General features: G+C 34.6%; 2 protein-coding genes across 3 annotated transcripts; one reads left to right on the top strand and one right to left on the bottom strand.

Moving 5' to 3' along the window:
* Positions 1 to 285: 285 nt before the first annotated feature.
* Positions 286 to 10,043, bottom strand: LOC128236874 (mitochondrial pyruvate carrier 2-like). The gene is made up of 5 exons (XM_052952004.1): positions 9,909 to 10,043; positions 7,837 to 7,877; positions 7,395 to 7,479; positions 6,950 to 7,061; positions 286 to 955 (listed from the first exon to the last, which is right to left on the bottom strand). Exons 1-5 carry the CDS (start codon positions 9,991 to 9,993, stop codon positions 919 to 921), a joined length of 360 nt encoding a protein of 119 aa, XP_052807964.1. The 5' UTR covers positions 9,994 to 10,043; the 3' UTR covers positions 286 to 918.
* A 45-nt stretch (positions 10,044 to 10,088) lies between these two features.
* Positions 10,089 to 23,013, top strand: LOC128239102 (uncharacterized). Of its 2 annotated transcripts, none has more exons than XM_052955568.1 (9): positions 10,089 to 10,109; positions 13,185 to 13,238; positions 13,673 to 13,740; positions 14,052 to 14,139; positions 17,151 to 17,227; positions 17,698 to 17,823; positions 17,969 to 18,059; positions 18,669 to 18,853; positions 19,952 to 23,013. In XM_052955568.1, the coding sequence occupies exons 2-9, from the start codon at positions 13,187 to 13,189 to the stop codon at positions 20,129 to 20,131; spliced, it is 867 nt and encodes a 288-aa protein (XP_052811528.1). In that variant the 5' UTR covers positions 10,089 to 10,109; positions 13,185 to 13,186; the 3' UTR covers positions 20,132 to 23,013. The 2 variants fall into 2 exon arrangements, with proteins under 2 accessions (XP_052811528.1, XP_052811527.1); XM_052955567.1 differs by having other exon boundaries at positions 10,090 to 10,182.
* Positions 23,014 to 24,843: the final 1,830 nt, after the last annotated feature.

The following is a 24,843-nucleotide window of genomic DNA, read 5'->3' as shown; positions in this document are numbered from 1 at the left end:
CATGTTCACGCAGCATTTGTAACAGGCATCCATGTTTTGCATCCTCATTTCAAACTGGAAAACATATTTCATTAGTCTACAAAAAGAATGGAGAAAAGTAGACATATCATGTGATAGATCAACTTGAACAGGAGAGGAGGCAAGAGTATATTTCCTCTTTGTGTTTTGACTGACTATAAGTGATCGTGCACACAATTGACTAGTATTGTGGATCAATAAAGTAATTGGTAAAAAAATATTAACAATTGAATAATTGAGGGAAAAGACAGTCAACAAACATTTTATGTACGGGTTAATATCTTTTAATTTCCAGTTAAAACTATATACACTAAATATAATAACAACATAACAATTCTAAAATGAGTACCACAATATTCCCTTTAATAATTCTGAATACAACCATGTAACAAGCGATGTTGTTGTATTATATTGGAGTTAAAAAATATTTTCAACGAAATTCCAAACCAATGACTTTGTAAATATCGAAATGTATTTCTTAGAATTTATAAGTAAATTCAAATCAATAATTGTCAATGTTATAATTGGAAGAAAGCAAACTATTAATTTGTCAAATCAAGAAAATAATTAATTTCATAAAATCAAATTTTACATTTTATAATCATTGTCAAACAGATATGTTGGTGTGTATGTGTGGCGTACCCCAGCATATCAATACCCTGAACCAAACATTGCTGATAGTTATAAAACAGACAAAAATAAATAACACTCATCACAACAGATTTGATTTTGTGTTATTTGGCTTGAAAGGACAAGAAGTTCAGTTAAAAAAAGGGTAAAAATCAAAGTTGTTTAAGATGATAAATGTTTGCATATGTTTTTAAACAAATTAATATTCCGGGATATATCTGCAATATTTTCAAAGATATCACAACATGGCACAGCTCCCCTGGATGTGATCTACTTTGTCTCCTGGGCTTTCAACGACTGCTGGTATCTGCAATATAAGATGGGGAAATATGACCAATTATGCCACTTCTAACAGTACAAGACTACTGCTGAGCAAACACTAATGCTTGTGTGTTGTTGATCAGTTTAAAAAGGGGGCACTACTCCACAATTCTTAAAAGGGCCTTTTAGTGTATGTTATGTCTTTGTTAACATGTACATATAAAATTGCATTTGAATATCTTGAACAGTTTCTAGTTACGACCCTGGTTGATGTTTTTTGCACGCTAATGATGATCACAACGATGATAAGGCTACAACAAATACCCCAACATTTCCCCCTGAAGCAGACGATTTTAAAAGTAAGATTTACATGACACTGCACTGATGAAGAACTCCTTAAAAAATACTTAATCAATCATTAAAAGTTATGCTGCAGGAGTTCAAGAAAAACCTTAATCAAAGCATTATAAATTCTGCTGCAGATGTTCAAAAAACATAAACTAATTTGTCAAACTGGATATTTACTCTCAAACATCTCTGACTGTTTTAGATGAAAATTGTCATCTTAACTTTAAACCCACACAATCTTTCATAAAACAAGATGATTTATTTTACAGTAGCCTACCATCAACACAGGGACAAAGAAAATCCTCAAACTACTTTAACATAGGCTGACATAATCCCCCTTGATCATATCCTCCACTCCCTTTAGCACTGACATTTTCCTTTAGTAAACACTGCATTAAATCATATATGTTTTATATATTTTGTATACTGTCTCACAAATTAATCCAATAAGGTAACTGTCTAGTCTATGGGGGCGATTGAATAAAACTTGTTGACTTCATAGAGATATTGTAAGTCTGCAAAAGGTCAGTGATGAAAATTTAAACATTTTTTAGCCAATAATATAAGTTTAATCTTTATTTCACAACCAATGTTTAAGAAGATATTGCAACATTATATTAATCGCTCTCATCGGCACAATTTTATGCGAGAGGCTGGTCTTGTGTTGTGGTGGAAACAGGAGTACCCGGAGGAATTCCACTTGTCTGGCTTGGTGACCACAAACCAAACTAACATGCACCTAGGTGCTAATATCACGAAAATACTTAAGTCAATTCTCAATCTCAATTCATTTTGCCACATTACAGTATGACATTATTAAAATTTACTAATTGTTTTACTTTTTTTAAAAGCCCATTCTCACAATGCATTATGCTGAATATCATAATTGCTCAATTTTGCAAAATAAACTATTCTACAACACAAAATGTACTTGAGTAAAACTCAAAAATGATAAATTGGAATAAAATAAAAGTACAATTTTTGCTCTTAATTTTTTTTATTTTTTTTGGCCATTTTTTTCATCAACACAATGAATGAGAGGAGTGATTTTAAACAGGGTAAAACATTTACAATTTTGAATCATATGATGCTGTAATCTGCTAAAAAGAGACTGAGATTGAGATTTGTCTCGAGTATTTTCGTGATATTGGGGCCAGGTTGTTTCTAACAGTTTATTAAAAGTTTGATTTTTTTCACTGTCATGTAATTTAAGCCTGCTCTCAATTCCAAATCAAACGTCAGCAAGCATAGGGCTCGGAATTTTTTTTAATGAACTATTTTCCAAAATGACGCAATTTTTGTTTACTTTTGGCAAGCTTTTTGAAAAAATGTATGTATGTATTTCTTTCGACCTTGGGGTCAAGGATAACCTGTGAAAGTGCAAGCAATTATTTCCAAAGGGGTCCTTTTGTTTTTGCTGAAGGGACAGCATGTGGAAGAGATAGGGGTGGGATACAAGGAAGTTTGGGTGTGTTACCCTAGCACTTTTTCGAAGAGACCCCTTGGTTCTTTTACCTGCGCGGTGTAAAGCACTGATACACAGGGTACAATTTTCTTGGGTTAAACCAATACTGATTACACCACTTTTCCAAGCACTACCCTTTAAATGCCGAGCGCCAGGCAAGGGAGCTACTTGTACCAACTTTTAACGTCTTTTGGTATGATGCGGCAAGGTATCAAACCCACGACCTCCCGCCCCGTAGGCGGACACTTAACCACTAGGCCACAGAGACGGATAATAAAACTAAACTTAACTGTCAGTTTAAATGTATGATCACAATATATTTTCTCTTACCAAAAGTAAATATTTCACTCATGGCTACACTATTTTAATATCATCATAGGCAAGGTAATTGCTAGCCTGCTATGATTAAATACATGTGTTACAATAAACTAATACACATACATTATGAAGACCAAACACACAACAACATGACGAGGTCAGAGAAATTGTGTCAAATTTCTGCTAAAAAATTGTATCGGAATAACTCGGCCATCCTGAAGATACATTTTTTGTAATCAAGATAAAAAAAGACCTTCCTTGACAATTAGTTGTGATAACTAAGACGAGAAACCTAATTGTATAGAGATATATGCCGTAACATTAAACCACAAACCTCATTTTATCCAATATGAGTACCAGTAAGTTAATAAAAATTTATGTATATGTTTTTAATAATATATAAATATCTCTAGGAAAAGTTCAAGGAAAAATCCAATGCTGCTCTTTTATAAAAACTAACCTATTTTCAGAGCTCCGTATTAAGTGCGTTATTGCTTAAATATGCATTAATTTTTAAAAACTTTATTTATTTTCAACTTATTTATGAAAATGCCTTGGATATAGTCGAAATGTCCTTCTTATCGATCTGCATATGAATTGGCAAGTAAGGTATTGATTGTGTAAATTGTGTGAATCGTAGCCAGTTCAAGGCAGAGTTTCATTCCACTACTACTAAATTCATTCAATTTTAAGGGGAGATTACTGCCTAAGGATAATAAAGTTCTTAATATTCTTTACATATTTTTTTAGGAAACTAGCTATTGAAATATTTAAATTCGTAAATACTCATTGCATTTGAATAAATTTAAGTTACAACATACTCTTAAGTCTTTGAAAAAAAGTTGGGTTAGGTAAAATTCCCTTTGACTATAAACCTTATCTAGCTGAGGCTCAGTATTTCCTTTTGCAAAAATAAAAACAGCAACACAAAGACTGTCAGTCACAAAGCAACGAGATTGTATATATCCATTTCCTGAAGTGGCAAAACATAAAAATAACAATTTTACATATCATGTCTGCTCTTTGAAATGCCTAAGTCCATTATGGCTACTTTTCATGAAAATACCTGAATATTTTAATACCCCATATATTATTTAACCCAATTGACAAAATGAATATCTGACAACAAAGTTTTTTACCATTCAAAGAAAATCTTATTGAAATACAAGAATGCCGCTCAGTGGGCACCAAGTGTCCCCTATAGGTTAAAAGCCTTGTGAAAAAGTTGGGCGTTTCTCATGGGAATCTCCATGAAATTTTTAACAAATCCTTCCAATAAATCAAAGTTGTTTAAGTCACCCCAGCCCATGTGATAGTGAACTAATGGCATTTACAGTAATCTTTATCCATCAAAATGCGTCAGTTTTAGCCGTAAAACCTACCAGATCACCCATGCCTACTTTTGACGTATTGCCGTTTCATGAACTTAGCTTTAATACTTCTTGAGTTATCACAGGACCAAATTGGCTATATTTTAATATCAAGGGCAATAACTCTTGTCTGACAAAAAAAAAAAAAAAATAACATGCATAATCTCCATATTGCCCTCTTTCCACATACTAAGTTTCATTAACCTAGCTTTGATACTTTGTGAGTTATCCCAGGACCGAGATATATTTTCAGTCAACAGCTATATTTTAATAAGTCAAGGGCCATAACTCTGCACAACTTTGCCTGGCAAAAAAAACAACTGATGTGCATAATCTCCATTTTACCCTCTATCCACATACTGAGTTTCATGAACTTAGCTTTGACACTTTTCGAGTTATCACAGGACAAAATTGGCTATATTTTTAATAAGTCAAGGGCCATCACTTGGCATTACTTTGTCTGACGAAAAAAATAAAATAATGTGCATAACCTCCATATTGCCCTCTTTCCACATACTAAGTTTCATTAACATAGCTTTACTACTTTTTGAGTTATCACAGGACCAAGATTTTTGTGGACGGACGGACGGAGGCTAAACCTTAAGCCCTGCAGTGAAACCGGTAGGGAACTCAAAAGGTTCCTGTTAAATTGAAATCTAACAAGAGTGCAAAGAGCATACACGGTTTCATTTAACAGATAAAAGTTCTCATGCCAAATTTGATTGACGAGGATTGTGACAATTTTTTTTCAGATTTTTTCTATCCACAAAAACGGTTTCATTGATTAGAACTAGAGATTGCTTTTTTGAAATAGCACTTGTCTCCCCTATTGTGTGGTCATATCTGAGAAAAAATAAATGATGGACATGAACTTTGTAATTTTGGACTGGACAAGAACCAACAGTGAAGTTTGATTTATTCACCTGTATTAAATAGTGAATCTACTGCGACCTTGACCTTTGACCTACTGATTTCAAAATCAATAGGGGTCATGTACACGTCATGACCAACTACAGTGTGTGTATACCACGTGATAAATTGCTTCATAAATGCTAAGTCGGAAGGCAATATTTTTATTTGAAAAAAGACTTTAAACAAAGATAACTTCACTATTTCTTCACCATTTTAAATAAAACATAGCGCAGTCTAGGTCGCTTACGGAGCCCCACCTTCGGTCTTTCACCAAAATTTGATTGAGAGTTTAGTTTCTTAAAACACTTCGACAAACCTTTTCACAATACGGCCGTCTGACGGAGCACTGTCAAAACATTATTTTGGAAACGGGTTTGTCGAAGTGCATGATGAAACTAATGACCTCATCAAATTTTGGTAATAAAACAAATGCGGAGCTCTTTCAGCGGCAAAGACTGCCCTTTGTTTCGTTTAAAATGGTGTTGTAAATGAAAAGTTATCTTTGATTTAAGTCTTCAATTTTTTGCCTTCTGTCGTAGCATATATGACGTAATTTATCACGTGGTATACACACACTGAATTAGCATACCAAGTATGAAGTTCCTGGGTGCAAGCGTTCTTTAGTTATTGAGCGGAAACTAAGTGCGACATACAGACTGACAGACTGATCACAAAATCAATAGGGGTCATCTACACGTCATGACCAACTTGCATACCAAGTATGAAGTTCCTGGGTGCAAGCGTTCTTTAGTTACTGAGCAGTAATCGTTTCTTCACCTCAAGGTCACGGTGCCCTTGACCTTTGACCTACTGATCTCAAAATCAATAGGGTTCATCTACAAGTCATGACCAACTAGCAACTAGTTCCTGGGTACAATCGTTCTTTAGTTATATAGCAGAAACCATTTTTAAGCTTAAGGTCAACGCCAACATATCGTTTTTTACCTGAAGGTAACCTTGACTTTTGACCTTTTGATCTCAAAATCAATAGGGGTCATCTTCTAATCATGAACAACTAGAATACCAAGTATGAAGTTCCTGGACCCAAAGGATCTTTAGTTATTGAGGGGAAACCGTTTCTTCACCTCAAGGTCACGGTGACCTTGACCTTTGACCTAGTGATCTCAAAATGAATAGGGTTCATGTACTAGTCATGACCAACTAGCATACCAAGTATGAAGTTCCTGGGTGCAAGCGTTCTTTAGTATTTGAGCCGAAACAAAGTGTGATGTACGGACTGACGGACTGACAGACAGGGCAAGAACAATATGACATAATAAGCATGAGCCTGCAAGCAAGCTTGCCCAAAAACAATAGGGCTTGTAACAAGTTTGAGCCAAGCAGATACAGTTAATGATGTTATCACAAAGCTGAGAGTTGTCTAGTGGTGACTTTGTCTGCCTCTCACTCTAGTGGTTGTAGTTTCAATCCCCTCTAGGGAAACTTTCTCAGGACCTAAAATTAAAATCAGGGCTGGTTTCTACCAGGGAAATTAGCACAAGCCTGAAAGTCCGAGGTTTCCCGCTGGGTTCTTGGTGTCCGCCTGATCCCAGGATACTGTTAGTGTTGAACACTGCGCTGTTAAATAGAACTTGGCACACTATAAAAATTAATTTTGTTCACTCACTTGTAAATCCTATAGAGCTGGTACAGCCCAGTTGCCCCCACAAAGACGTTGACAGCAAACAAGTTATAGTTCTTTGGAGTGATTACAAGAGAGTACCGGGACCAGATCAGACCTGAAATCAAGTGGTCATCATAATGTAACATACATGTTAAGAAGCCAATTATATATATATAACTATGCTAAAAGTAGACATCACTTTCTTCAGTGTCAATGGTATTACACTTAAAAAAAAATATATCTGCTCTCTATAATGTTTAACAAATCCCAGAACACATGCAAAAACTGTTTGTCAATGGTTCCAACCTTTTTATTATAAAACTATATTTGTTCTAGTGTACACATGAGCACAAAAAGTCAAATCCACAAATGGCGAATGAAGGTACAAATGTAAATGTGAAAAGATGTTTTTTATGATCCTGTTTGCGACTGGTTGTCCATGTTGTACCTGTTGCAGCAAGAGCGGAAGACTGGAACTGCGAGAGCTTCTCTGCGGGACGTGCAATGTCACCTATACCAGCTATTACCAGGCACTGAACAAAAAATAATAGACAAATATATAACAGTTACCAAACTAAATCCATGGACGAAAGCTACAGATATTTGTGATAGATATTGTTAATACTAAGTGTTCAGGTTTCAAGTGAGAAGAATCCTGATAGCTATTTGACATACTGCTTTACTTACACATGTGTACCGTAACCATTATTTAAGTTTATAACTCTTAAAACATTGTAGTTTAAAACATCATAAATCTTGTTTTAAAATACTTTTTGATAAGAAGTTATATTTTATATATGTTAATAATAAAGGTAGATAGCAGAGTTCTCTTTTTTAATCAGCATATAAGTCTTCTATATTTCAAAGAAGCTAATACAATTCAAACATACCCATTTCATAGTTGGTGCCCAGAAAAAAATTGTCTTCGGACCTGAAAAGATCATTTTAATTTTAATCAGAAAATAAAATGCTTACGGTAGGTTCATGAGGCTATCTTTCCCCCTGCACGTTTGCATTTCTAAAGAAAATTGATAAACAGGTCATAGATATTTAGATTTTTAAGCGCTAGCCCAAATGGGCTCTACATAATGTAGTTCATGTAAACCATGTAGTTGTAGAGATAGGGTGCACCATAACTTCGGTGCATAAGCAATTTCTGCTTCTTAGGTCCATTCTGTTTTTTCCTTTGAAACTGTTCTTGATTTTTCCTGTACTCGGTTATTTGGTATTTTGATTGTCTTGGACTTTATCTTTTTACTTCGGGTATTTATTTTTTACTATTCATAGGCATTTATATACACATATATATTTGGCTATTCACCCTGGCCTTTGAAATACACCCTATGTTATCTACACACCACTGATATCCTGAGCGTCCTTTCACTGCCTTTCTTTTTAAAACACTAAAAACCTAGTGTATTTATAAATTTCTTTAAATATATTCATCCTGGAGGAAAGCACCTGGTCTCAAAATTAATAGGGGCCAACCTAAAATGTATTAAGACACGTTTGAAAGTAATTAAGAGTTGATGCTTCTACTACAGATTCAGGAAGGCTGTTCCATGAGTCAATCACCCTATTGCTGAACATGTTTTGTCTTGATGTTCTTAACCAGCTGCTATTAGAGTTTGTAATTGTGCCATCAGCCCTAAAATCAAACAATGCAACCCAGACATGATCTCTTTATGAATAAATTTGTAAACTTGAATGAGTCCCTTTGTCTTATATATGCTCTGGTGTTTAAAGTCCTAACTGCTTATTTTTTTTCGATGTAGTTTAGGCCGGCCATTTCTATGACTATTCTTGATGCTCTTCTTTGAACATTTTCAATTGCTTTTTGGTCCTTCTTATAAACAAGCAAAGCATACTCCAAAGTGTGGTCTTAGGTTGTCCAGCTAGTGCACTCGCTTCTCGACTAGGTGACCCAGGTTTGACACCTGGCCTGGGCGCACTTGAGTTTGGTTTGAGGTCACCAAGCCTGACAAGTGAGTTTCTTCTGGGTAATCCACAACAATACAATACCACACTCTTGCTTACCATTATAATTTTCAATAATATTTCCTTCTCAGTTTTTCATGTAATCTTCAGTTGGTTTGTGGTTGCCTTTGTGAATTGTTTTACATTTTTTATGCTCAACATCAATTACTACTTGTCTGACCATGCATTTCGCACTATACTGGTAAATGTCACCTTGGAGTTTTGACTCTTAGTCTCCATTTTAAAGCATTTAATTAATTATACTGTAATCTGTGAAAAATTAAGTTCTTGATTTCAGACCTGATGGCAGATCATTAATGACGATAAGAAAGAGTACAAGTCCAAGAAAACTGCCTATAGTAACTTATCTTACTACATCTTGCCAAAGTGAGAAGCTCCTGTTGATTTAAACTTTGTTTTTTTTCCAGTTACTGAATAATCTTTTTAATTCAATTGTAAATTTTCCTCTAAATCAAAAAGCATTATAGGGATTAATAAGGTATTGAATGATATTTTGCTTGACCTTTTTCATAGGTAGATCATAGATGGATTCAGAGATGACCCCAGCGATGGGGCCATGACTGTGTCACATAGAGGATATAGATAGTGACTCAGACTGTAAAGAAATTATAATAGCCAAAAAAAACGAGACTATTTTAATATTATTTTTTTATTAATATGGTTTTCTAGTGTGAATACAAGATACAAGAATCTTTATTTAAAGTCGGGTTCTTAATTTGTAGGAAAATGGTGTTAAAGCTGAAATATTTTTTTGCAAAATCATCATAAATTGGTGATCATGAGTTATTTTACATACATCAAAAAAAAGGAATTCCATTGCGGTCGGACACCAGCAGTACCTTGTTACACAACAAAACAATTGCACTTAAATAAGTCCTGGTATCCGAACTTCAATTGTCCGAAATGCATGCGAAACAAAAGATGCTTTCGACATGAGAAAATGTATGTGGTGGAAATGTCATACCGGCAGGATGGCTCCATGTTGACTGAAGACCCGCAGGGACAAATTTGTCTACAGCTTTGATAATGCCTCGATAAATTGCAGACATTTTAAAACTAGAGGGCAACTTTATCAGAGTTGTCTACCGATAAACGCAATTTGCATAACAGAACGCAATTTCAGTCTCCGTTGAATTTTGCGGGAACAACTGTCAACAAACACAAGGTCAGAACATAAACATTTCAGTCATTTTTCAGGCGCTTTCAGGAGATGTGATCGACTTAAGATCAACCTGCTGGTAAATATCAATGTCGCCGAACCCTTCTATTATACTTTAATTAACCCTGACACAATAAATCTCCGAAGAGAATCTAGTCATTCTAAAATGCCGTCCAGGCTTTTTTTTACTGATGGTTAGCCTGGACGTCGTTCCAGGCTAACCATCATTAAAAAAAAAGCCTGGACGGCATTTTAGAATGACTAAAGAGAATCTACTCCCTTTTATGTTAAGCACCATGGCATGTTTTCATTAATGCTTTTCGATGAAATATGGAGTTTTATCAGTGAAATAACAACATTTTCACTGCAAAATAAGGAGTGAAAATATCAACTTTCAGAACTATTTTTAAAATCCATTGCAGCTACCCTTGATCAAATCAAATCAAATCAAATCAAATTTTATTTTCAGTCGGTATGACATAACAGAGAAAACATTAGCTATGAATAGCTATTGACCGACTACATATATATATATATTATTACAAGCATATATCTATATAAAATATTTAAGTATTAAAAAGATTGAATCTAATTAAGAATTAGCACATTATTAAGACAAAATATAGATATAAAATATTAAAATATGTAAGAAATTGTACCTAACTAAAAGTAAATTAGCACATGATTTAGACAAAAATACAGATATCACATACAGTATACATATTTAAAAACTGGGATGCTGGTGCTAATCTTGACCGTAGTCTAAAAAGATCTTAAGATGAAAAATTATAAAAACTGAGAGGAAAAAATAGCACAAGTGTGCGTGTCTTAAAAGGATACTAAAACACATATCAGCTTGAATCAGATTCAAGATGACCTGATTAGCACCAGCCTCTCAGAAGTTGCAGCAAACATTTATGCAGTGAACATGCAAGCACATAAATATAATTTAAAGCAAAAGGATATCTATGACAAAAGCACTGATTAGAAATAGATATGATTGATGTAATACAGGCTAAAATAAGCACTAAGCATATCTAAACTAAAAAGCATGGCAAAAAGCAAAGCTTGGCAAAAATCTAAGCGTGGCATAATGACAAAAACAGTCAGGGTAGAAACAAAAGAGGGGAAGGTTTAACTATGAAAAGCGCAGCAAGAACACCTGCAACTCTGTCCGTTCCATGCGTTGACCAAACTCCGAAACTGACTCAGGTTTGTTTCGTCACGAAAGTGCTGAGGGAGTGAATTCCAGAGCTTGGTCGCTGTTGAACGGAAAGAGTTGAGGCCATACTTTGTGGTCCTTATCTGGGGTACCTCTGCGGTGTTACTATATCTAAAAGAATAAGAGTTATTTTTTATTTTAACTAAATCGTGAAGATAAACTGGTGTTTGTTTGTTTATGATCTTAAAGGTTTCTAAGGCAATAGTTCTTAGTCTTCTAATTTTTAATGATGATCAAAACAGAACACTTAACCATAAAATGTTGGGGAAAAACTTTTAAAATCTAAAGAAATTTTACATAGGTTAAAACAAATATATTTGGAAATTAACAACTTACTGTTTATTAGAAAATGGTTATCCCGTTTTTTTCAAACATAGTCTTGATATTGAAGCTGAATGTTCGAACATTTGCTGTCATACCAAACAAATTACAGACGAAAACAACTGTTCAAACATAAATAGAATGTTATCATATAATAGAATCATTGTTTAAATGTACTTTGAACTGTTTGTCCTTGTACTATGAACTTCCCGGAAAATTCACGCAGCAATTTACAGATTAACTGATTTGTTTACTCCACCCACGCGTCAAATTTATCAACAATGACCAGTTTTCAAGAGAAACATACTGGTCTCTGACAGTAAGATGACTGAATATCCATGTATCATGAAACACACTCTTAAACTAAGAAAAATGTTTTATATCCAATGATTATCCGCAATTGTTTTGACATCACATTCAACCTTTCAAATTTTCATTCAATCAATGGCGGCGTAGTAATTTGGTTATGTATTCATACCACGCTTAAAATAAAAGTGTTTTCGTTATTTTTTGGAACATGGATGCACTTATAAAACGTCATTGAAAACTGTGCATAAAATCTTTACACTAAAAACGAGCGAATAATAAACTATAAAAAAGAATATCAGTGAACTCTTTCTCAACAAAGTGGAAATAGAAAATTGACAGCTATAATTTTTGCATGAGGGGCGCCCCACAGGCGATAACAGGTGATAACACTCTTTTCAAAGAAGGGGGTAATTTAGAAAACAAATTAAAATTCTATAAAACTCGGAAAATAAGCATAAAAGAAACAGAAAATTTGTTTATTTCAGTGTAAGATCGTATTTTATTTCACGAGTGTCATAGAAAAACATATTTTCCATTTTAGGCCAGAAGTTTGCAAATTCCATTTCAGCACAAAATATATTTATCTCTTAGATATTCATGTATTTTTTTCTTTCTGGTTGGGCTAAATTCAAAGTAAAATATGATGACTTTGTTCTTATGTATGTTTATATCACCAATAGATACTAGAAGATGAACTCTCTCAGATTGACAGTTTTGACATTTTTAAAAAAAATGTCTCGGAAACAGCTGATTTGGGCATCAATGCCTTCAATTCAGTCATTTAAGATAACTCACTAAAGAACAGATCTCAATTGTTTGAAAAACAGCCGAAAATTTAAATTTTCTCAAAGCGCTTTTAGCCATAAAACATAAATTTTTACCATAAATATGAACAACTGCGACGAAATCCTTAGTAAGCTTTCTTTTATACATTCACACAATCGTTGGCTCATTCCAAGACAAAAAAAAAAGTTGGCAAAACAGTCGATATGTGAGAATGCATCTTTAACATAGACTTGTTGACAATGTCGTTGCTATGTTTGCATATTCCACTGTAAACATGAATTTGGTTTATTAATGGGCCTTTAAGTGTTTTAGTAAGTGCATCTCTCGTAAACTATTGAAAGTATTTTATGATGATGTTGAATAAAAACACAAACATGATTCATCATTGGAAGATGCAAATGAATAAAACAAGTTACATAATTCCAAATTTTGATTTGTTTCAGAAATGGCCCGTAGGATATTTAAACACTTCAAGTTACAGGCTCATAGCTTTATAGGTAAGATTAAATTTCCAACAGAATTCAAGGGATGAGTTATATGACAACTATGGAACATTTGAATATTTTACATATTTACATCATGTTATTTAACCTGACTGATGGGGCATTAAGTGTTTCAGATTTGCCCCAAGACCAAAGTAGGTCGCCGTTATCCCTTTAATTCAAAACTGAAAACATAGTTTTGGTAAACTGCTTGACTTGAGCAATTTTCTTATCTCTCATTATTACTATCACGGACCTATAAACCATGGATTGGCAACTCTCATCTGAGTTAATGCATCTCAAACTCATGCGTGCATGGGGATTTCATTCCGAGATCTTACCATGTGGTCATTTTTGAGGTCCGTGTTACTATCATGTACTAGTTTTGTGCACTTTACGCAGGTCTGTGGAAAGTGTGTCTTTGTAATTCAATTTTTTTTATCTTTCAGTTTCAAACTTTAAACAGTGTTCAACAATGGATAAGGTGCACCAGTCGGCGGTCGAGGGTTTTCAAAAGGTAATTTTCATAAAATGCAGAATCTTATACCTTTGCCATAACGTAGAAATATAGATATACGCATGAAACCTTTGTTTCGCATTTTACCAGAAACAGTGCAGTCAAGTACAGCAAGGCTGATTAATTTGGCTTTTATAATTTGAGTTTTGCCCCATTTTGGACTAAAAGAAACAACAAAAGACGAGTGTTGGCATGCTTCTTGGTTTTGTTTAAAAACTATCCATACCTCGATGCAACTAACATCATTCAAGGAAGTAGGGTCAAGAAGAATATATTGATTCCTCAATATTCTTGTATTTTCCTAACTTTAGGGTTCAGCCTATGACCAACATCGACCCTCCTACACGGACGAGCTTATCACACATGCAGTCAGTCAGCTCCACACAGGGGGAGGGGATGGTAATGATGAAATCTTATCTCAGAAAAAGGATTTTAAGCCGCGAATCTTTGTTTTTCTTTGATTAACATTTTAGAAAGTATTTAATCAAAATCTATGTGCATTTGTTTGGCCATAGTAATCATGTTACTAGTAAGTTTATCTCTCTATTGGTTAAATAGTTATGAATATGTATATCGGGTAGGACCAGCGGCATTTCAATTGTTTGCCTTAGAAGTAGGCAGTTTTTGTTCAGTTTTCACTTGTTAAGTTATTGGTCAGATATGTCCTGTAGGTTCTTTAAGGGAAAAAATTATGGCATTTTTCTAAAAGATAACCTTGATGACACAGCATGCATACGATTTTGTTATATTTGAAGCACTTATCTCAACAACAGCAAACCTTTGCATGGTAGTAACTTAAAATACATTCAGAAAATGAAAATTAAGCCTGAACTAAAATCTTAAATGATAATTGTGTCCCATGATAATCACTATTCACCACTGTGACATTACATTGTATAGATTAAGCAGAATAATAACTCATAGGTTCTGATAATGGTCACAATTTTGACTATAAACAGGGATGATAAAATTCCGGATTAATCCGGAATTCCGGATTTAAGGCCTCACGGATCGATTTTGAGATATTTGTAAATCCGTTGAGTTTTTTCTAGGGAGGGAGGGGTACAGGGAGCGATTCGAGTTATGTTCGAACAATATGGGTACGAAAGGTGAGTTTTCCGGAAGTGTAAATCCGGAAATAAACGAACATATTTACGTCTTGCCAATCGAGCTATATGATTGGTTAAGATAGCGTCGGGTGATTACGGAAATTACCGATCGGACTAGAAAACAGTATCCGGATGGTTCGTATCCGGATATGACAGACGACGAAGATTAATAAACGAGTATTGGAAAAACAACGACCACCACCAACTTCTAAAAACATCGATTCGTCGATTAAAAGGTATATTTGCTATTTAGTTTTAAGAGAAATTGCCGAAACGTTACTTTTAAAGTTGATAGAATGTGTTAAAACTGAGAATGGCTTTTTGCGCATGTACTGATGTAGCAATATTTCGGACATCCCGATTCGGATTTTGTTATAATAAATGATTTTTATTTTACAAATTTTATTTGGCCGATTGAAGTTTACGATGTAAACCGTTTCTTTATTGTTCTCATTATGTTTGAAGCATTGTTCTCAATAAGAAGTGGCTGTTGACCATAATGGAAGGTTCAAATAAAAATCACTATCCCCACCCCTGACACATTCAAGGTGGCTGTAACAACCATTAAGCATTAGATAAGCAAGCAGTGTTTTTATCCTTTTACCAGTTCACCAATCACTTTTTATCATGTTACCTAAATTGTGTTCTCTTTTATACCCTAGTTCTCACTTTTCTGATGTGATTTGCCTCATCAGTGTTTTATTTTTTTCACTAACAAGCCGATGCACACTGTTCATGTCGGTAACACTCGGAAGAGGGGTTGACATTAAACTGAGATAGATAGATAGATAAAATTGGGTTGTTTAAAATTTAAAGAAAAAATGAATTAATATTTTGTAGTAGTAATATATATTAAGTAAGAGCAATCAGTTTATTTTCTATTTGAGACAGTTCAACAAATCTTCTTGAGGACCCAGTTTGAGTGAGATTTAATTTCTATAGTTGTAATTTGTATTTCCAGGTTTGTTGATGGTTCCAAAAGTCAGGGATGAACAGACACCTCAGCCAGTGCATCCGGTTGTTCCTGTCAATGACCGACAATTCAATTCAGATGCCATGATTCTTGGATTTATGGCTGAACATGACCTTCCATACCCCTGGTACCACATGTAGTGAGTCTTACTTAAGACACTTGCCAAAGATACAAAAGCTCTCAGCGAATTAAAACTTCAAAGGTGTACAGCATCATATAAGATGACTTCCGGAGAGGCAAGCCATTTCAATGATGCACTTGTTGGGGAGTTAAGTGACACTCGGTGTGTGCTACTAGACACCTGTAACATCATGAGGAGAAAAAATCCGGCTTGGAGACCAGAATACGTCAACTTGTCCCTCACCTCATAGACATTGATGATGACATAGCCCGCCATGTCCACAACGGTTACCCTGCCAAAGCATTTACAGTCCCATTTGGATATTACTTGGAATTCCGAATAATTATTAATATAATATATAATAATTAATAATATTATATTCTCATCAAATGTGCAGATAATGGAATAAATACTCTTATGTCTGATATATAAAATTTGAATAAATAACACTTTACAATAAACATTTGCAAGCTTGATTCATTATTATTAATCAAACATCCCACAGTATAGACTATTCATACACAGGCATTTGATCATAGCCAGTTGAGTTTTATGGGAAGTGGACAACTGAACAAAAATATCAGGTACATGTCTTATGCCTGTGACTTTAGGTAAAAAAGTAAATTTAACTTTGTTCAAAGACAAAGGTGTTTAACTTCACTGCTAAGATTCCTGATAATTGTTTTGATTGCGGAAGTCTCCTGTTGGACATAATTATATCTACCAAACCGAAAGGTGAACTCCTTGAACACTATTCTAAGACAAAAAGGGTATTAGAAACTCTGAAATACTGAAAGCTTCAGGGGGCTTAGCCCCCCTTGCACCCCCCCCACCAGGGCTTTGCCCTGGACCCATCGAACCGCACGCAGACATTTTCAGGATTGGCAACTTGGCCCTGTTATCATCCCTGTATAAAGGGATTAGCGAAAAAAATGTACAGAGGTCAGATGTTGACCTTCTTACATTCATTCTATGGATGTCGTTTGTGAACTTAACATGATGCACATGGAAGCTTTGCACTGCTGTTCACTTGTCAGATGTTGTTTGACAAAGTTATTCATTGAAAAACAACCAAGTGGTATAATCTATTGACAAGATATAGTCCCTTTATTGGTCAATTTAATGGTTGTTGCCTGGTCAATTTAATGGTTGCCTGGCAACAAGTGTTGTGTTTATTATGGTAAGTCATAACATATACCTTATTCAGGCGTTCAGTATGATATCTTGGAGCTTGGGGCTGGGACGGGGCTGTGTACTCGGAGGATGCTGGAAAAAATTCCACAGGTTTGTAACATATCTGAGCCAATATTCATAAAACATCAGAATTAAGGGCCTCCTTGGCCGCTGTTGTTCAGGCCCTCAAAATATCCTAAATATTCCAGGTTTTAATATATCATATTTCATTTAGTCAAATTACTCCTTTATACTTGATTTTATAAATCAAAACATAGTTTATCATGATCATCTTATAATTTGTCTCATTACTCCTTTAAAGAAATAAATTATACGAAAACAAAAATGGTGAGCATATCTTGATCCTGTAATAAGGGATTCCAGATTTTTCGAGAAATTGGAGCATTTGTATGAAGTACTTGGTCAGTTACCCATTTGAGTTTTTTTGTTCTAACTACAGGAATAACCCCTAGGGCTGAGTCTATAGAAACAATGCACCTAACTGTTAAAAACATTAGATATTGTTACACAGCAAAAATATCTATTAGTAAGACCTTTATGCCCCCTACCGTATATTTCAGGGTTTGAGGTACCTGGCCAGTGACTTCTCGGAAGGCTTCTTGACCACACTAAGAGAGCAATCCCCGGGGGTACAAACACAAGTGTTCACGGCCAACAACATTCCCCTACCTGATGCTTCTGTAAAGGTAAATACAATTTGAGAAGATGAAACTCCATGTGTGTACTTAATATTTAAGGGTTTTTAAGAGTCAAAAGGATGGAACTTGCCCTATAACCATATTCAGTGTCAAGGACTATTTGTACCTTTTTCACATTAACATTTTCTTGCAGAACATCATATGTGCGCAGTGTTTCCACTGGTTTGCGAAGGAAGAGGCCCTGACAGAGATGATGAGGGTCCTGGTGCCTCAGGGACGCGTGAGTGAGTATAGCCATCCCTGTGCATAGTTTAAATCAGGTCAAATGCATTTATTGTTAAACCACTTAGAAAAGAAGTCTATGGTGTAGTAAGTCCAAATAATTGTCAAAAACAAGCAGGGATTCTAAAGTTCAGGATTAATCATGAAATCAGGGTCGAGAGCTTTAACTTCAGACTATCGTACAGTTGTAAGAATAGTTTTTTCTTGGACATTTGCATCAAAAACAGTAGGAAGTACCTTGAAATGAATATAAATGACTTTGAGAACAATTTCAAAAAAGTTCTAAGCCCCTTTACCCTGCTTTGTTTATGGATCCCTTATACTCAAATAGAACCCTAGCTATATTTCAGGTTTGACAATGATTGGTTGTTAGAACCCCTGTTAAAGGGAGGGATTTAAACAAGGCACGGAAGGTTGAGAGTTATATGAAAAATAATTTGACTTATGTGTTTTTTTCTCCAGTAATTTTTTAATAACAAGAAGCTGTACCGTACCGTGCAATGGATGAGTTATGGAGGAGGCCATATTCGTGTATTACAGAAAAACAGAGCCTTTTTTTCTTCTTCAATCGTGAATGTGAGGTATATACAAATATCACCTTTATTCTCCAGTGCTACTATACAACAACAAGCTGTACCAGACGGTGCCGTGGCTGGGTGAGATGGAGGACGTCCTAACCTTGTATTATGGAAACACCCCCCGCAAGTTCTCCGGACACTGGCTCAATGTCATACAGGCATGCCAGTCCCTTCGGCTCGTAGAGCACAAGTTCCTACCTGGCATTACGAATATGAAAGTGAGTGAGCTACAGTACTGTATCAATTGACAGTCTTGTCAATGAGTGTACAACAATGTTTCCTTAGATCAAGAGTTTCAGTTTAATATGGAGTGATTGTCAAAAAATAAAAATTCTCCCAAACCCATACCAACTCTTATCTTATGTGCTCTTTGATTTAAACAATTCCTTTAGCTTAATTGTAAAGATAAAATTTCAGATTTAACTTCTTCTTTTTTAAATTTGTGAGCTATTACCTCATTAAAATAATCAATCTGTATGAGTGTTGTCACTCGAGAGTGTTGTTGGGGAAACGGGAGTACCTGCAGGAAACCCACTCGTCTGACTGGGTGACCACAAACCAAACTCACATGTGTCAAGGTTGGTAATTGAACCCGGGATGCCTTGGTGAGAACCGAGTGCACTACCCACTGCGCTAACCAGACAATTATTGTGAAGACATTGACCACGCTTGATCTTGAATCTATTTTCTCGGGGTAGAAACCTCTACTTTTTGAGAAGCAAAGAAAATGTATCCCAGGGGTAGAGGATAAGATCTAATAATACTTTATTCTTTGATACCTTAACCTTGACCTTGACCATAACTAAAAAAACTTTGGAACTTTATACATACGATACTAGTGACACTATATAAATCTGCGTTAATAATTGTCAGGTTATGCCCTTTAAAAAGTCATTCAAAAACCATAACTTGACCATGTCTTGATAATCATTTAAGACAATCACTTTATCTTTGTACACTTATTCCCTTGACAATGTGTGCATGTATAGAAAGGACCATAACTCTCGATAAAAATGGTTGAGTTTTGCCTCTTGTTTAAAAATGGCAGAATAACTTTTAGCTGTTTTATTCATAATTCAAACCCTCGCTATGTCAAACTCTTTTATCTCGATGTTCTGGTTATGTCTAACATTTTTTGAATGTTTTGGTTTTATTGAACATGTTTTGTATTTTGGTTATATCAAATTTTTGTTACTTTAAACCATTTTCCGAGGTCCAAAAGACTTTAACATATCGGTTTTGACTGTATGTAAATCGTTTCATAAATTTAAATTTTATATTTATATAATTATTATAAATTATTCATATACTTTCAGGGCGACAAACAATTCATTATGGACCATTATTCAACTATCAGCGTGATAAGTCGTCTCCAAGGGAGCAAGCGTGAGGAAGCGTTGGCTGGGTTTCAACGGGTCCTCGATAAACACTTTCCAGAAGATCAGGAAATATTGCTCGAAATGGACTCTGAATTATATTGTGTAGAAAAACTATGATGACGTAAAATCTGTAGAATATCCTGAGTAAATGTGGTCCACATGCTTTGTATGCAAACTATATTATTTCTTTAAAGCTGCACACTCACAGATAAACCATTTAAAAAAATTGTCTTGGAATGTGCCAAATTTTGTGTAAATTTCTGGAAACCAGTTATATAAGACTGGTGATGGCAGTTTAAAATATTAACTTTCGAAAATTGATGTTAAATGGCTAAAAGCATTTATAACGCTTTAAGAAAAATGTAATTTTGGGCAGTTTTCAAAACGATTGAGATTTGTTCTATTGTGAGCTATCTTAAATGACTGAATTGTGAGCATTAATGCCAAAATCAGCTGATTCTGAGACAGAAATTGAAAAGTAAAGTGAAATCAGTCAATCTGTGAGAGTGCAGCTTTAAAGAGAGTATGGGTTAATTCCAACTTTAGGGACAATTTAACTATATCATTTATTTTTATGTGTTATATCATTCGAAATGGCTCAAAGTATTCTTTTTTTATGAAATCATTATGATCAGTTCAATTTATTCTTCATGCTTCAGTTAACATAGTTTCAAATTGAGGCTTCCTTCTTTGAGCTAATAACCTTGTGATGCCCCTCAGTTATATAATGGATATTTAGGTTTGAATGTACATGAAATAATTATCTGCATTGCATCTATCAACTATACATTTTATTTTTTACGTCTTTGCTACATTAGTAAATAATATACTTGTTCTACAAATTTTCACTATTTCGTCATTGAACTATGATTTCCTTTTGTTTTTTTATATTCATATTTTTAAAAGTACATAGAGGATGATTATTTGGTTCAGTGTAATTAACAACATTTATATATTGAAGTACGTGTATTCACATTTGGTGTTCAAAATCAGTATCAAAATCAAAGTATCTTCACAGAGAAACCAGTTTAATCCAGGTTTTAACTGTAATTTTAATGTGGACAAAGGGAGAGTAAAATAATAAAAATAGAAATCTAAATTGCATTACCTCCCTTTAGCTATAACTTGATAAGGACCTGCAGTTCCTACATATTATACTTGTACATTGTAGTTTGTGTTTCTTAAGGATCTGATGATTTTCTGAATAAGTAGAAATATATATATTATTTGAGAAAAAAAATCAAAAGCTCTGGGTGACAACTTTCATCGTAGACCAGTTCACTACCTTCCCTGTTACAAGATAAACAGTCTAATGCAGAAAAAAATGTGTATAAGTTATGGGCGAGAGCGTAGCTGACTAAGCTGACATCTGACTTTTGATGACCATAACTTTTGCCTTATAAATAATACTAGGATGGAATTTATACCTAGGATGATTTTTTAAATAGAGGTATTGCATTGCTGAAAAATCTAACCCAGATATGAAACTGCATCTTAAAAATAGAAAAGTGGATGAAACAGCCCCATGGAAACTAGAGCCACTACATTATGTTATAAGGGCCTCAAAATGAAAGCTTATTTGAAAAGGGGAGTAAATCAAGGACATGTTGAAAGTCAAGACAAGTAACTCACAGTGTAAAAATTGCTATTGCATTTAAATGATTGTTCATTAATATTTTTTTCTGTGATATTTCAATTTTATTAAATCATAGATCGAAAAACATATTTATTGGCATCAACTTAATACCCATTTTCACTCTCTTCCTGCAATGCACTTGTTTGTCAAGGGAGACAATTGGGAACAAAAGGACAGTTATGGTTTTGTTTTTTTGTCATTCAAAGGAGTGCAGTTTGGTCGAGTTGTTATTATTCTTATACATAGCCATCTATTGATACCATTCACTTTCATCTGAAAAAGGTCAACTTCTGATAAAAAGTAAATTCAACACTTGAAAAATAGTTAATTCTAAGGGAGGGAATCAGGGAACAGCAGGCCACATAGTTATGGTTCTTCAAATGTACACAAGTCAAGCATGTAATACAGTTTAACAATATTTCAATGTTCATTCACTTTCATTGAAGTTGATACATTGAATGGTTTTAAAATTACTGGTATTCAGAAAAAAAATCATTAAAAATGTGGTTGGTTAGACAAACAGGGTATAACTCTAGGGCACCCGGAATTTTTTATCAGAATTGAGTTTCATTCCAATCTGTACAGTGCAGAAAAGCCTCAAGTTACTGCAATCTCACAGTAACTGCATGTTGACCATTTGAAATAAAAAAATTGTCTTAGAATGATTCAAATTTTGTGTAAATGTCAGGAAACCAGTGATATAAGATTTCTGACCAAAGATTAGACTGCAGCAATTCATATTCATTGTCAAAAAATAATGTTTTATGGCTAAAAAAGCGTAAATCCTAAAGCTTCCTGTAAAGAAAAATGAAATTTTTAGTCATTTTAGAACAATTGATATCTGTTCTATTGTGAGTTATGCACCAGTCAATAACCACGGTCCCCCCAGGTCCGGGGGTATACCGGGGATAGCAGGGTAAATGGGCCGTGTTTTTACTTTCCAGGTGGCTGCAGTGCTAGGTGAATGCGTTGGTTTTGTCTTCATGCCAAATATAGCAGGGATTGGGCCTTACCCAGGGTCACTGGGGTGCGGGGACATGAGTTGGGGATTTTACTATCAGGTTGTCCCTGCCGGACCGACATTTTACCCAGGCTTGGCTGGACCGAAAGTCCAAGTCCCCGCTATTCTACCTGTTTGGTCGTGGTTACAATTGACTAGTGCATTATCTTGACTGAATTTGCATCAATGCCAAAATCAGCTGATTTCAAAACATGTCAAAACTGTCAATCTGTGAGAGTGCAGTTTTCAGTAAAGTGTTTTTACCTACTTGAATATTTTCTAATATGTTGTAGGTATATTGTGTATGTTATTCAGGATATTTCAACAAAATATAATAAAAAAGATAAAACTATATGAGTGGTCCTTGTTTTTGTCAGAAATAGAAATTGATGTTAAATGCTTTGTTGTATTTCTGGGATCTCCTGGTGCCTGGTTAATTGTATGTTACTGTTATTTTGACTTTATTTCAAAATTGTAAACATTAAAACTGGATTTAAGGAAATGAAAAAAAAATCATGCTTTGTAATGAAATATGGAGTTTTATCAGTGAAATGTTAATCTCAATTTGACTGTTTTTACTGCAAAATAAGGAGCGAAAAATCAACTTTGAAAACTACTTTAAAAATCTATTGTAGTAACTTCCCCTTGATCAAAACTAAACATGTCACTTTTGAATCAGAAAATTTTGCAAAAAGAATAATTTGAAATGTAAAAAAGATAGCAAAAGTTTAAATGATGCATCCTCTGTCTATTGTTATTTTTTTGCAATCATTTGTGAATAAAGTCCTGAATTTATGGAAGCGTCCAGGTGCCAAAGTGAAAAATATTTTCCTGTATACTATCTCCTAATTAGGAGATACTAACTCATAATTATGAGTTAGTATCTCCTAATTAGGAGATAGTAACTCATAATTAGGAGTTACTATCTCCTAATTAGGAGATACTAACTCATAATTAGGACTTACTAAGTGCTAATTACGAGATACTAACTCGCGATTATTACAGTTTTGGAAGAAAACGCATATATACATACTTTGAAATAGGAAACCATTTTAGGCTGCTAGGCCGCCAGGCCGCTAACATCATGCCGCTAGGCCGCTTAAGTGCTCGATCGACTTTTAAAAAAAGAAGTTTATAATTGCTTAAGAGTGATAATTTGGGCATAAAAACAGCAATTTGGGCCGCTAGGCCGCTATCTTCACGCCGATAGGACACGAGGACACTAACTTCACGCCGGTGGGACGCTAGGCCGCTAACTTCACGTACCTACTTTCAACGTCATTTCAAACTAATAATAGGGTCATCATGGACATCATCTTTATCACCACCACCACCACCATTACCAACACCATCATCATCATCATCATCATCATCATCATCATCATCATCATCATCATCATCATCGTCATCACCATCGTTTTTGTCATAATTATGAGTTAGTATCTCCTAATTATGACTTAGTAAGTCGTAATTATTAGATAGTATCTTCTAATTAGGACTTAATAATAATAATGAAAAATATTCTTCACTTTGGCACCTGGACGCTTCCATATGAATTGGAGCTGAAACTGAAGTGTATTATGAGTTTTAACAATTTACTGGGGGGGGGGGGGGGGAGGGGGGAATGGGCATACATAGTATATGACCTATATTAGTTATTGGCACATATATTTCTGATAGTATCTGACCTATTCCTTAACTGCTATCAGGAATATTGTTCAGAGTGTTAAATTGATATGACGCTTATATGGGATTACATCCAGCCGCAATAATTAACACCTTCTTTGTTTAACAAAAGAAAATATAAATTAAAATCCATGCGCAGTTTTTGACCTGGGTTATAATGTGACTTGAAATTCTCTTTATTGGCTCAATAGCCATGAACATTTAGATATGGGTGGTTCAGCATCATCTCAGTTACCAGTTGGACCATGGGTGAGATATTGTGCTGGCTTGCACTTGACCAAGAGTTATTGCCCTGTACTATCTGAATATCTGTCAATCCATATTTTGATATTTTGGTAAAAACTGAACATTACCAAGTGTTAAAAATGAAACCACATGCAGTTATGTCAACGAGGATAACTGTGATGTTTTTTCACCTTGGAATGTTTTTGACCTAGTCGAATGAATCTAAAGGAGTGTTGGTTAGCAAGTTAGGGATAACTGCTGATATTAAATTACTGGTAATTC

Source organism: Mya arenaria, chromosome 6 (assembly GCF_026914265.1).
Source record: "Mya arenaria isolate MELC-2E11 chromosome 6, ASM2691426v1".
Taxonomy (NCBI): Eukaryota; Metazoa; Mollusca; class Bivalvia; order Myida; family Myidae; genus Mya; species Mya arenaria.
Note: the sequence above shows the minus strand (reverse complement) of the source record. Positions and strands in the feature narration are given on the sequence as shown.

What these genes read in the sequence shown, in the direction of transcription:
- LOC128236874 (XM_052952004.1), bottom strand. Translation starts at nt 9,993, where the DNA reads ATGTCTGCAATTTATCGAGGCATTATCAAAGCTGTAGACAAATTTGTC. An exon ending in AACATGGAGCCATCCTGCCG is followed by an intron (nt 7,878 to 9,908) that starts GTATGACATTTC and finishes TGATCTTTTCAG; the next exon opens with GTCCGAAGACAATTTTTTTC. An exon ending in GGGCACCAACTATGAAATGG is followed by an intron (nt 7,480 to 7,836) that starts GTATGTTTGAAT and finishes TTTTTTGTTCAG; the next exon opens with TGCCTGGTAATAGCTGGTAT.
- LOC128239102 (XM_052955568.1), top strand. Translation starts at nt 13,187, where the DNA reads ATGGCCCGTAGGATATTTAAACACTTCAAGTTACAGGCTCATAGCTTT. An exon ending in CGGTCGAGGGTTTTCAAAAG is followed by an intron (nt 13,741 to 14,051) that starts GTAATTTTCATA and finishes TCCTAACTTTAG; the next exon opens with GGTTCAGCCTATGACCAACA. An exon ending in GGTGCCTCAGGGACGCGTGA is followed by an intron (nt 18,060 to 18,668) that starts GTGAGTATAGCC and finishes TTTATTCTCCAG; the next exon opens with TGCTACTATACAACAACAAG.